At 40.2% G+C, this 14,540-nt stretch overlaps 1 protein-coding gene across 1 annotated transcript in view; it reads right to left on the bottom strand.

Annotated features, from left to right (window-relative positions):
* Window positions 1-13,278, bottom strand: part of LOC307041270 (copine-8-like) — a 78,030-nt gene extending 64,752 nt beyond the window's left edge. Inside the window, exon 1 of the mRNA XM_079684578.1 lies at window positions 12,799-13,278. Within this exon, the coding sequence (XP_079540704.1) occupies window positions 12,799-12,881 (83 nt within the window). The 5' untranslated portion in view covers window positions 12,882-13,278. The remainder of the gene's footprint in view (window positions 1-12,798) is intronic.
* Window positions 13,279-14,540: the final 1,262 nt, after the last annotated feature.

Below are 14,540 nucleotides of genomic sequence, written 5' to 3'. Positions count from 1 at the left end.
CCGTTTCATTAATATTTGAATAGCCAGATGGACGGAAATCCGTCCTACAGTAAATGCGAAGGAGAGGTTTGGCAATGCATGTGACCGTGGCTCATTCCCCTGATAGGTGGAGAGTTGACCAATAAGCGGAGCACCTCTTTGTGACGTAGAAAAGTGTTGAAATCTGGATCCGTTTTTTTCAGATCCGTTGCAGCCCCTTTTTTTAGAGATTTGGCTAAGGAGGAAAATAGAGAGGGTTGTGTTTTCTGACACTTGGTGAGTTCCCTGGAACACCGGGGACACATATTCATGTATAAAAGACGTACAAAGGTGCATTTTGCATGATAGGTCCCCTTTAAGGCAGACTGCGAGTTTAACAGCAAGATGATTGAGATGTATTTGAAGTTACAAACCATATTCTGGGGAATATAAAAGTGTCTGGTTACACTGTGCAATTCAAATGGAAAGCGAAGTAATAGTTTTATGCTGCAGGAGATCTTACAAGTTTTTATGGATATTTGAAGCCATTTCTTTTCAGTTTCCTCAATCAAATTAGGAGACCTTTGACTGAATCAGATCTCAGTTGACCTTTGCCTTCCTGCTCCATGAAGCCACAACAAACTTCCCAAGCCTTCCCAGTGTGATATTGATTCTTATTAGGGAGATTATGAGTATCACTCTAAGCTGCAGCAGCGTGACTTCGTCCATATTGTGCTTTCCTGACAGAGAAAGGGAGAGACGATGGGGGAGAGGCTCCTGATATCATGCTAGCTGCGGGGCGAGCGTTCTGTCGCCCGTCCTGTCCTGGATGACAAGCAGCGAGCGTCTTGAAGCCGTTGATGGCTAGTGATATATCTAGATCAGGCTCTCGTGTTGTGCTGATCCCAGTGTGGCCCAGATGGTAAAACACCACACTCTGCTGAATGCTGTCAGGACACGCCTACCGGTTTTCCCCCGGCTTTGAGACCTTAAATAAATGATAATAAGCGATAGAATCGGGCCTGGGCTCATCGAGGCTGTGTTTTTGACAGGTGGAAAGTCTGACAGATTGTGTAGGAGTGAGAAGTGGGCGACTTCACCTGCCAAATGGGATACATGTCCGATAAAAAGTAATACAGTAATATGTTGGCTCCCAGTGGAGATCCAGTGAAGAAAAGAAGAGTCTAAGGAGTGTATGCAAGACAGGACGCACGTGTATGTGTGTGAGTGCTGGCAGAAGTGCACACACTTATATGGATATGCTAACCTCCCTCTGATTCGTGAGCACCCTGGGGCTTCCACCTGGCCCTGATAGACACGGGCGACTCTTTAAAAAGCCCTTTCCACCGCGGGCGGCCCTGGAAACGTCTGCGCGGTCCGAGCAGAGTGCCTCGTTCTTCATCAAACATTTACGAGCGCGGTCCCTCCTCGACACCAGAATTACATTTGAAATCCCACCAGTTACATCACAGCCACCTAAACATGGCAGCTGGAGCTTTAAATACCTGTATGTGAGGAAAAAAGAGGAGGGACGCGGGGACTTCCATCTGCGAGAGCAGGAGATTACATTTTCCAAGATAAAGGAAAAGAAAAAGGGCTTCCACTCCCACATTGCTGCAACCAGACATAATATGAGGATAACAAGGCATCTCAACAGGAGTGTGGGCTTGAAATAAGTATATTTTGAAATGATGGTTTGTTATTTAATTTAATATAACGTAATATAATATATATAATTTTCCAGCAATGATATGAAAGATAGAAGGTGCTGCATTCAAAGGAAAGATTGTGTGAATGTACTATAGTATACACCGAACCAAACTATGTGATTATCAGGTTAAGTAACCCATCATCCGTAAACAAGATATCTGCATATGAATGGAGAATCTGAAGGCATCACAAATAAAGATTTTGGTAGTCAGAAGCATGCTGTTTCCGTTTTCATTTTACATGTGGACGAGATTTTGGTCATGCAGGTAAACAGTCAAAAGAAAAGAGGTCAAATCTATAATCTTAGACATATTGTTCGCGATGCAATCTTGGAACCCGTCAGCTATCTGGCGTTGATTTAGCTTTTTATTAACCTCGATGAGGAGGAATCTGCATATGAATGCAGTTATACAATACGATTGTAGACATCATTTCTCAGCTCCCTTCTTGCATCTTTAAGTTGCTATAAGACTAAAAACAATGACAGCAAAAAGAAGAGTAAGTCTCGGATACACCAGATCCCCAAAATATTGCAGAATGCCCAAAGGTTAAATGCAGGACCGGCCCTGACCAATTTGCTGCCCTAGGCAAGATTTTAGCTGGCACCCCCACACCCCCCCCCCCCCCCCCCTATTTTAAATTAACACAAATACAAATTAAAACCTATAATTGCACACAAAAACCATTATTTCAAAAAAAGAACAATTTCACATAATCATAGTCTCTGGTTCTAATGTAATTTACATGAATTATAACAGAGGGAGCTGTCCTAATCAAGTGAAGAGAGGGCTGTAATCTACTTCCACATTAAAAAATGACAGTTGACCCCCCCCCTCGCTCCTCCCTGGGGCAGTTCAAATTACCTGATTTGGGGGGGGGTTTGCGCCATAGTTTATGGGCGCTGTATACAATCTAGGCGGAGTTCTGTCAAGATAAGATAACAGGATGTACTTTGTTGATTAAAAATCGGGAAATTGTTTTGTTATGAAATTTAATTAAAACATTTTTTTTTTTTAAATAAAAAAGATTGGCGCCCCCCACAGGTTGATGTGCCCTTAGCATTCGCCTATACTGCCTATGCCAAGGGCCGGCCCTGTTTAAATGGTTTTCAGAAGGTTAGGATCTAAGATTGTATAATTCAAGGGGTTTGCCATATTGTATTTCAAGTTGTATCCCTTATAGAGACTTTAAATTCAAGAGGAGGGATGTTAACGTTGCAAGATGCTGAGAAGGCAAATAAGTAAAATCTCAAGCTAATGAAGGAATTACGAAGAAATTGCAAATGATTTTGACATATGGTGAATCTAACACAATTTAGCAGCTTTCGAGCTGGATACCTTCCTCAGGAGTGTAGACCAAAATCAAAGCTTAAAGAAGAGTAAACGTTGGATGCACATATCACAAGTGTTCTAAGAGCAGCGACTGGGGTCTCCTTTTCCCTGTCTATCTTTTTGTCTGTAAAATCAATGAACAGAAAAGAATCCTATAATAGATTGGAAACACCCACCAAAATACTAACTGACAAGGGGGATTCCCTAACTGATACTAAATAGAAGCTATCATTTAAAATGCTCCCTTGAGACGTGTTATCGTCCTTCATTTTTAATATCATCACTTAAAAGCCATTTATAGTTTGCAGCTGTGTCGATTGCTGTTTGCAAATACACATTGGCCAGTTCTCCTCAGCTCAAACAAAGCAGAGGATCAGAGAAACAAAGAGTCTGTATCAGAGTCTAGGGTTGTGATGAAGAGGCCATATTTGACGACCTGGGAATGAGACTGAGGTTTGTGTTTACACACACATGTTGGGCCCTGAAGGCTCTTTGTTGATGTGCAGTCAAATCATGAAAACAGCAAAAAAGGAACAAAAAAAAGATAAATGCAGGCTTAAGAGCAGGGCCACCACCACACACTGGCAGTGGTAAGTATTGAAAGGGATTATTTCTGAATTAGTCTATATATATGTACATATATTTTTTGTATTGCTCACGGGTAAATTAATGTCTACCATTGAAAGGGGTTAGTGTTTTGATCCTCAACCTATGTAGTCAATGTCGAATCGTTTTGGGGCAAATACAAACATAAAATTCTACCTGCAGTCATGTCTACTTTAAATCGATATGTATAAAAGCCCGCCACCTCATTGTATGTGGCCCACAAGAGCTTGCAAAGAATATAATACGTTTATTATAAGGTTAAGTGCCGCTTTACAGGAGCGCGTGGCCCATAAACTACATGTCCCACAATGCATCTCATTTTGTGAGATGCGCACTGAAGGGACTTGCAATTACTTTCAATTATTTGCCCTAGACTTCTGCTTTCAGACGTAGTTAATTATGAAGTTATTACTCTATCCGATAATAATCCAATGCAGAGGAAATATTGTTAAATAATACATTATATTATATATATATTTATCTATGTATATTTATATTGTCTTAAAGTTACCACCGGCCCTTTGAATGCAACCATAATTCTAATGTGGGCCGTGATGAAATTGAGTTTGACACCCCTAATGTGATACCTGTAGTAGTTAACGGGTCGGGTGTCAAACTTGTGAAACAGCCATCAACACAACGATCTCATCGATTCCACTTCCTCCATCTACCTTAGATGGATGTGAGTGCGAGGTGGCCCGGAGGGATTAAGAAACATTAACCCAGGCAGTGTTAGTGCCAGTCTGCACTCACTACATCCACAGGAGCAGAAGCAGCAAGGAAACCTTCTCAGCAAGAAAACTTCCTCCTGTTGTGTTCTTAAAGTCCAGATTGCAGCGTGGGCGCTAACTCCCATTGCGTAACCTCAGTCCACTAATTTGACATATAGCCCCCGAGCCAATGTGCAGGTTTTCCTCCTTAGACAAATGCTTCTGCACTGTCTAATAAAGAGCTCCCCTCAGTAATGAACAGCACAAGAGTGTCCTGCTGGGAGGATAACTCCAGATCAATAAGGTCAATTGAGTCTGACGAAAACTCAGAGCTGTGCCGATCAATCAACCTTTGTGGCACCAGAGACACTCTTAACCCGCAACGATTTCCACAGATGCTCAGTGTGTGTTTCTGTTCCAAGGGCAAAGTGATGTGCATCCAATAATGAACCAAAGGAATCCAACGTCCCCTCAGAGAAAGTGACAACTTCAGCAGTCCATGTCAAATTGAGAATAATTCATTTTGGACAGTTCGAGCTAAAGTGTTACAGTCAAGCATTTTAACGACTCTAATTCATCTCTTTCAATCGTTATCAATCTGCCTTCGTCCTCCATTGTGACCAACAAAGTTAAGATTGAGCTTTAAAGCACTACAACTCCATTTCTGTATTTCTTTTTTAAAAGATCCTGAAAAACCTCCAAATCACTTGGGCTCGATTATGGCAAAAATCATAATCTCGATTATTTCAATAATTGTAATTGCGATTATTAAATGCGATTATTCATTGACTTTGAAAACATCCATTTATTGGAGAGAAAAAATGTGAACAATAGTTTTTGATAGTTGATTACGTTTTATTTCGATTAAGATGTTTTCGTAATCGTTGCGAGCCATAATCGTAATTGCGATTCAAATACGATTCATTGAGCAGCCCTAGGGCTAGAGTTAGTATTTCCCACATCATTTGATTCTATTTGTGGGGGCACCGCACCGCACCAAGCCCACCCCCCCCCCCCCCCCCCCCCCCGGCAAGAAAAGCCAAAGGCTCAAATAAGAAAATACATGCGAGTTCATGGCTACTGTAGAAAACGTTCTTGTTATTCTGTGTTGCGTTGTTAATGAGTGAGACACACCGGAGTTGAGGAACTGTGGGGTTTATTCTCCCAAAAAATATAATTTAGGCATTTAGCAGACGCCTTATTCCAAAGCAACTACAATGACCAATCACAGGGACATTCTCCCTGGAGTAACTGAGGGCTAAGTGCCTTACTCAAGGGCACACTATTAGTGGTGTTCCAGGCGGGATTTAAACTTGCAACCTCCGATCATCAGCCCACCTCACTATCCATTAGACACCAATAACATTTCTTTTCTGAGATCCATTTCTGGCGGACGATATTTAATTGTGGCGGCCCGACAAAAATCAATCAATGTATGGGAAACACTGAGAGTGTAAGACTGTATATGTTCACCACAGCCAAGACAGAGCATCTAGGATCACATTTAACAAGTTGTTTCACGTCGTTGTTGGTCTTCAGTTTTAAATACGGACAATACGTACTTATTATTAACATTATTATATTTTATACAGGAACATGAAGTGAGTTGGACCTGGCATCACTGATCTACCTTATGAACAAACTTAAAGAAGTATTAAAAACTTTTATTGAAGCAATACTTGTGTAACAAAATACACTTTTGCTTGCCTACTTCAGTAAAATCACAGAGGCATTAGCATAAAAAAAACACTTTTATATTAGTTGATCACTATTGTTCATGTATTAATGTGTATGGCACTTTAATGTTGCAGCAGGTAGGAGAGGGGGCTACATGTATTTATTTGATAAAAACTGCTAGGTCTATTTGTAATATATATCATGATTTGTAAGGTGATATATGAATAATGTGAATCTGTAAAGTAAGTAGTGACTTCAATTGTCAAATAAATGTAATAAAGGAAAGATGTCAAACTTGAATCTAAAATGGGCGTATACAAGAAAAGAGTGACTTAAAATGGAAATAATCAAATACCTCAACAATTTACTGAGGTACACCTAGGGCTGCTCAATTAATCATGTTTTAATCGCGATTATGGCTTGAAACGATTACGAAAACAACGTAATCGAAATAAAACTGATCAACTGTTAAAAACATACTGTTCACATTTTCTTTCTCCAATAAATTGATGTTTTCAAAGTAAATGGATAATCGTTTTTAAAGGTCACACGTCATGCTTTTCCGGTTATTACCCGTCCCCTCGTGTGTTATGAAGGTCTTTCTGCATGTAAACGGTGTGCAGAGTCAAAACCCTCAAAGTACACCCTGTAGGGAGTAAAACTCTAACACAGAAAATACCTCCCCAAAACGCCTCGTTGGTGAAACGTCATCATGACGTCATCATCCATTTGATTCTTGAACTAAATGGGCCAATCCGTGGAGCCGTTACGTTACGTCCGCGGAGCCGTTACATTAAGCCCCCGCTGATTGGTCCAAATTGACCAATCCACACACACACTCAGTGCAGGCAGCCCTGCTGATTTATGCTCCCTGGCTGCAGGCTGATAACAGACAGTTGGGATCGCGCAAAATTCTCTCTGCAGACCCATTCTCACAGCGTTTATCAACCTATAAACCTTTTTCTTACTCATTATCAAGCCGGCTGTGACTTTGTGTGTGTTCAGGTTGAGTTTGGCTGTGTTTGGCTGTGTATTGCTAAACAAGGAAATCACGGAGGGGCGGGGGGGGGGGGGGGAGCCGTTTAATGGAGAAAGTGAATACTGCTGAATACCGAACTTTACAGAGATGCTGTATGCGACACCAATGTGAGTTTGGAAAATTGCACAGTATTATTCTATTTTAGTAGACCTCAACAATGGAATTATGATCAGTGGAAATGGCCATGACATGTGACCTTTAATAATCGTGATATCAATTATTGACCCAAATAATCGAGATTATGATTTTTGCCATAATCGAGCAGCCCTAGGTACACCTAAGTAAATGTACTGACATTTGACCACTGCTAATCAACATATTTCATTTTATAGGAAAAGAAAGCAACTGCAAACCACATTTCAAAATGTAAAGATCAAATATGTACATATTTTAGGCTATAATAAATACAAAGCATAAGATATTAAAACAACGCTATGCTGTGATGTATTCACGACTTGCTCCGAAAGGCAAAATTCCTGGATTTCTTTCTTGTTTGAAGCACAACTCAATTCAACTCACATATTGCACTCAGCAGAAAACCATCAAACGCTAATCTGATCAACAGAAAGTCTTCCAATGTGCCCGCATCAATCACAGCGATGGAGGGAAATGGCTATGCAAAAGATGAAAGCCGCGGAGCAGAGAGGGCAGGAGGTCAGCTGGTTAGTAATGTGATGGAGCCACGTCAGCTCTCTGGGGTATCCTGGTGAAGCTACGGTGGCTGGCTAGGGCCTTAATTAGGCAAAATTACTCCTTTAAAAACTCATTAAAGCAGCCGCTCAGCATGACCTCCGAAAGGCCTCCTGCGGCTTTGGTCCCCCTCGCATGAGACCGCCTTGATATGTTGGTTTAATGCTCTTTACTCTGTTCCAGCTAAATGGTGGAGGAATGGTGAAGCGGAGCACTAATTATTCAGGGGGCAAAGCCATAATAGGGTGAAGCAACACTAAGAAGGACAAGTAGAGGGGAAACTGCCGATCTAGTTAGGCTGTTTTGATTAACGGTGTTTAATTAAAAATCGGTTTGAACTTAAAGTTGAACTTCTTTGTTTTTTGTTGGTAGCAAACAGATTTACATCCTAATTAATTAGAACAAATGGAATCGATGTTTAAAAATAATAGGTGTTAAAAATGGTTAGACAGCTAAAGAATAACAGAAAAATTGATAAATTGCAAAAACAAACTGCACCTGGAGGAATCATTGCACCTCATTAAAATGATGTATTAAATAACTATATCCCTCGTTTAAATGAATGTGTCTGGCAAACCTGCTTAATATTGCAGCGATGTTCATGAACACTACTTAAACATCCGAAACATACAAAACATACGAAACATACGAAACATACAAAACATACGAAACATACACACAGGATTCCTCCTGTTCCAACCAGTCTGTCTGTCTCTTTCTTCACCTTCCTCGTGTAAAGTGCAGCATCGGCTGTGACACATCGACCTGCCTCTCAGCGGGTCAGCGTCGGACTTCAATACAGCCACATCACAACACGTCAATTCTTCGACGCGATACACTACCTAGCTTTTGTGCCCAAAGGTCACGGCTATCTCTCCGCTGTGAACCACTCAGATCAGGTGACAGCCACAGCGGCGTGAACACCGACATCTTTCGGCACAAACATTCTCCGGCTGCAGCTCTAAAGGCCTCGCTGTTTACTATCCATGTGCAAAACTATGCTCTGTGTGTGTGTGTGTGTATATGTGTGTGTGTGTGTGTGTGTGTGTGTGTGTGTGTGTGTGTGTGTGTGTGTGTGTGTGTGTGTGTGTGTGTGTGTGTGTGTGTGTGTGTGTGTGTGTGTGTGTGTGTGTGTGTGTGTGTGTGTGTGTGTGTGTGTGTGTGTGGCCTAGCATTACTATACTTGTGGGGACCTAAATCTGTTTACACAGTCACGTGTGGGGACTCACCCCCCTTATGGGGACAAATTGGAGGTCCCCATGATGGGAATCATTCATTTTTGGGTGAAGACTTGGTTAGGTTTAGGGTAAGGGTTAGGCATGTGTTGGTTATGGTTAAGGTTAGGATAAGTCTCCAGGAAATGCATGTAAGTCAATGTAATGTCCCCTGAAGTGATATATACATGGTGTGTGTGTGTGTGTGTGTGTGTGTGTGTGTGTGTGTGTGTGTGTGTGTGTGTGTGTGTGTGTGTGTGTGTGTGTGTGTGTGTGTGTGTGTGTGTGTGTGTGTGTGTGTGTGTGTGTCATAGGCACTCATCAAGTCAAACAGTGCTATCGCAGCAGACTGGGGGATTTGCTTCTCACTAATGCACAATATTGGACTAGAGCTAATCAATCTGTCAGTTCTTCTGCTTGATTTCACACTTGATGAGCGCCGCCATGGTCTGGATTTATCGAGTGAAGGAGGGCTTTCACTGAAGGAGGGTATCTATCCAGAATGAATGCTTCAGTAGCTTTGTAAACATGCAAAGACACCAGAGTGGGAAAATCTCACCACCCACCAACTCCGGGCTGGTGAATTGTGTGATGGGTGAGGGTGCTGAGGGCGCCTCTGCCATCAGCTCAGCAATCTAAAAATAGCGATCAATCAATGTGTTCTGCCTAGAACTAATCAATGGATATGTCTGTCCAAATAGTGGAGCTCTACCGGCAACTTAATCTCATCGATGATAACATGACAGCAACGGTTTTCAGAAGCGGTGTAACACTCCATATCGATGGATATATTGATTCAATGTCACATGTTATCACTGCAGAGTAGAAACATTGATACCTGTCATCATCTTGTTGTGCCTTTATCTAGTCATTCCAGTGGCAAAGCTGTTTTATCATTCTGCCAAAGCACGTTGTGGTTAGTTCAATAAACAGCATTGGCGAGACAGGCAGTGTGTGTACAGTGTGTAACTTTTCGAGACTCAAATGAAGTTACCTGCCAGCCATCTGCTGACTAAAGGTGGTTGGATACAGAAGTTAGCACCAACAAGTTGGAGGTTTGCTAAAGGCTGACTGTTAAAGTGGAACAGCTATTATCACTTTAGTTACAAGCTAATCCCCAGATTTGATCAGCAACCACAACTCTAACAACAGGAGGTCTGTATTTATTAATTTACTACAAAGACTAGATTTATAAATACTGGTAAGAGCCCATAATATCGTATCATATTTGAGTCACTTTTTGACTTTAATTTAATTGAAATCTTGCCGTAGCAGATTTGGGATTCCGGCTAATATCGGATCATTTTCCAAAGAATCAATCGAATATTGTACCGTGATGAAACGTGATTTACACCTCTATTATCCAGGTGGTAATATACAACAAATTGACAATATGGAACTTGATCAAGGCTAAGAGCACAAATAACACGTTTAATCAATAAGTTGATCAAGAGAAAATTCCTGAGCAACTATTTTTATAATAAATTAAGATTTGTCTTTAATATGGTGAGCTGATTGTTAATCTGTGACCTAATACCAGGCTGACATTTTTTCTCTGCCATCTCTGCTTGAGTCCGTTGCACCCGACCACACACAACACTGATGTCATGCTGACTAAATGTTGTGCTTCATTCATGCTAATGTAGGAATCTTTGTATTGTATTCATTCCACACTGCATCTTAGCAAACATGAATAAAATGTTGAAAATAAAAAGCACTGCCATTAGTTTCATGTGCATTAAAATGTCCAAATTGTGATTGCAATTAATATAAGATTAAATATGCACCCCTAAGATGCTCCTTTGTTTGGGGAGGTGGCTTTCTGTACAGCTCCTCCGTGGAGATAACCACTGACGAAACCACACCTTCCTTTAATGATGGTGACTCAAACTCCTTTACAACCATTAAAATAATTTGATGCTGCACTGCATGCCTATCCACCCATTTTCTATAATTTGTCCTAAGGTCCCAATCTTATGAATGAGAACAGCATTTTTCTAAGAAGCACAGATGATTCATAACTGTTAATATAGAGGAGCTTTTCTTTCATGGTGCCATCATTTCACAAAAACAATTATTTTGTCCAGATGGTGGCTTCATCATTGTGGAAGAAAGGTCTTCACAGGCTGTGATCTCAAATGGTTCAGGTCATTAAAGCGCTGACTTCTTCTGTCGAGTCATTATTCAGGCTTTTATCTTGGACCGACATAAAACAACAACAGCAGCTCCGTCTACTGCAGCAGCTGGCAGATTTGAGGTCAGCGGAAATATAATTCAATCCAAAGTCTTTGTTCTTCTGCTCATTATACCTCTCAAAAAGTTTTTCATGACATAGTTTTCCCGTGGAATAATAACTTTGGAACTAGATGAAGGTGAATTATCAAATAACACACTATTTTTGACTACGCCTAAATAATTCAACATTAAGGTGTCATATTTCTCTGTTTTTTTGTATGATACTAAACTAAATTTCTTGATTTATATTTTCTGTAAACATTTTAGACAAAAGTCAATCACAAAAGTATTAATAAGTTGAAGGTTTAGATGCGCAGGTAACACAAAATAAACTTGGAAACGATCATTAGAACGATGTGGATATAATGACAAAACAAGTCAAAGTAAAACAGTCGAATTAACAATTTAAGACATACTCTCTGCTCCAGTGTATTACAATATTAACATATCCAAAGTCCTAGATTCTAGATAACGATGGGTGATTAAAAGGAAAGTGTTCATTAATTATTGAAGAAACAAATAATGCAGATGCTTTCATACCGGGCAGAATAGGTCAATGAATGCTTTGATGTATAGTCAGATAACTACCAAATAATGTTATTATCCATTAATATTATTATTTTTATGATGGTTTGGTTAATACATTTGCATTAAAACGTAAAAATTGGCTATTGCAATATCAAGAGGTGCAATTTGAGGAATACAAATTGATAACTTTGTCCAAACAATCTTCAATAAGCCAAGAGAAAATTCATTTTGTATGTCCAAGGAATTCAATTTCAGTCTCATCTAGTTTTAATCAAACAATCACAAGAAGACCATAAAGGGCGGAAAATAGCAAAGCAAGTTTAGATATACAGATAGATAGATAGATAGATAGATAGATAGATAGATAGATAGATAGATAGATAGATAGATAGATAGATAGATAGATAGATAGATAGATAGATAGACAGATAGATAGATAGATAGAGAATAATTACGATACATATATATACAATATTCAATAAAACACACATACTGGGATTATATGACTACAGCAGATGAGTGTCATTGGCCAGTTGCAGCTTCCAGAAATGAATCCTTTCCTCCCAGCTCCATCTAGCACACCCCTTTACTATTGCTGTTATAATAGAAAGAAGTAAAGGACGGTGCTTCAGTAGTTAAACTGCTACAAACCAGCCAAACACCTGCTTTATCCAGACCACAAATGTTTTTGTGGCACGAAAAATTGGCAATTTACTGTGATAGAAACATAAATCTCACAGATGTGCATATACCACCTGGATCAAAGCAGTACAGTAAAGACAACTCAGACTTCCATCTGGCGACCATAAAGGCAACCCACTGCCAACAGACGCACACAATTCAGCTGTATTCATTGTCAAACTCTCCATTTAAGTCCCAGCATCATTCAACTTCCACTGCTGTTACGAAGATAACACTGACCCTAATCAGGATGCTTTGCACGCTAAAATGGCATTGAAAACACAAACGGCGTGGTGCGTTTACTCCCCACAACATCCATCGTGGTGACCCTGCAGTTCCCTCCATGTCAAGTGTCAAACATGCAAACTGTTTAAAAATATGTGTACATGTGTGGGACACCTGCAGCAGTTTGTACTCACCTACAAGACACCGTGAGTTCAACTTTGGTGGCAGGTATCGCAGCGGTGAAAGGGTCTGCGTCCCCAATGCACGCCATATTCATCGCGGCTTGGTCGATCACAATTGGCCCCGTATCCAGCGCCTTAGCGGCGGCATGAGAGGGACCGAAACAAAGAGGGACGTAAGGAAGCTTTGCAATGAGTTGAGACGATAAAACACGTTACTGGATGAGAAAAGCAGCGGAGATAAAGGGGGAGACAACCGCGGACGCAAAGCTGCAGCGCGCCGGAATCGCGTCTCTGTGCGCCTCGGTGCTCCAGAGGAGAGAGGACTGTGTGAAGGGGAGGGAGAAAAAAACACACACACACACACACACACACACACACACACACACACACACACACACACACACACACACACACACACACACACACACACACACACACACACACACACACACACACACACACACACACACACACACACACACACACACACACACACACACACGATGTGGGAGTGTACAGTATTCATCCAGTAGTAACTACCAAATAGCATGACGGAGATAAATGGGAATTCCACCGTTCTCTTTAAATAAAAAACGTCGGATTAAACCCGTTGGGGTCTGGTTTAGTTCAGATTCTGGATTTTGGTGTTAAAATGACATTCATGTGGATGGGCTAACGGTTTAAAGAACATGTAGTTTATTTTGAAGTTGGGTTGTGGCATTACTATAGTTAAAATCCACTTTAGAAAGCAGAACAATCTACTTAGAGACATGCTAACGGCTCTGGTTGTAACGTTATTAGCATAATACACGTTCGGTAGCTAGCTCACTTGAACATTACCCGACAAAATACATCGGCCATGTTTTGCAACTATTCTTAAGTATTATTTCGTCAGCTATACGATACAAATAATAAGTTGTTAAGCAGTTTCTTAAAGTTTAGAGTTGTCTTCCTCCGACGAGCGGCCATCTTTGTTTTGATTCTAAAATGGGAACAACAGATTAAATATATTTTAGTGGGGAAGATATCCTAGGAGAACTTTATAGAAAGTTCAAAGACTAACAAAACATAATAGAACTGTGAGTCGTGGTTGGTACGTTTTTTGATAGATATCCTCATTGATTATCTCACAGGGAGCTTAGATTAATTTAAACCTCGTATTTAGGACCACTTCCTTCTTTACTTCTACTTCCTTTTAATGTAATTCAGACTTCATTATTGTTGTCTGTTAATTCAGCGGGATATTAAGGGTTAAGCAGCCCTGTGTTGTTGCAATTAAATTATCTCTTTTCCCAGCAGGTTGACAATTACTGCGAGAAAAGAGCAATTTTGTTATTTAATTACTTGTTTTCTCTTTGTTATGAGCTCATGTGGAGAAGGTTCAATTATCCCAAAGCTTATTGTGTATGCAACTATCCTTCAAATATTAATGTAATTGGGATGAACAATATCAAAGAAAACAGTTAGTTGGTTTTTCGTTCATCTTAATTATGAATATCATTCACAGGAATGCACACTGAGTTATCCTTGTGGGTGGGAGAAAATGCAATGATCTGTGTATAAATGAAATATAATAAAACTAACAGTGTGATTTAAATACAGACTAATACAATTATTTTAGGGTTAATGTAAATTATTGTCGGTGAGGTGTTTCAAAATGAGCCTTTATATAAGTGACATGAAACTAAAGACTAAGCAAATACATTATAGAATAATGTCTATAATAATTTATAACCATAGACTGTATATATAAA

The sequence above is a fragment of the Notothenia rossii genome, assembly GCF_949606895.1.
Source record: "Notothenia rossii genome assembly, chromosome: 5".
Taxonomy (NCBI): Eukaryota; Metazoa; Chordata; class Actinopteri; order Perciformes; family Nototheniidae; genus Notothenia; species Notothenia rossii.
The sequence above is the reverse complement of the archived record's forward strand: the minus strand, read 5'-3'. Positions and strand labels throughout refer to the sequence as shown.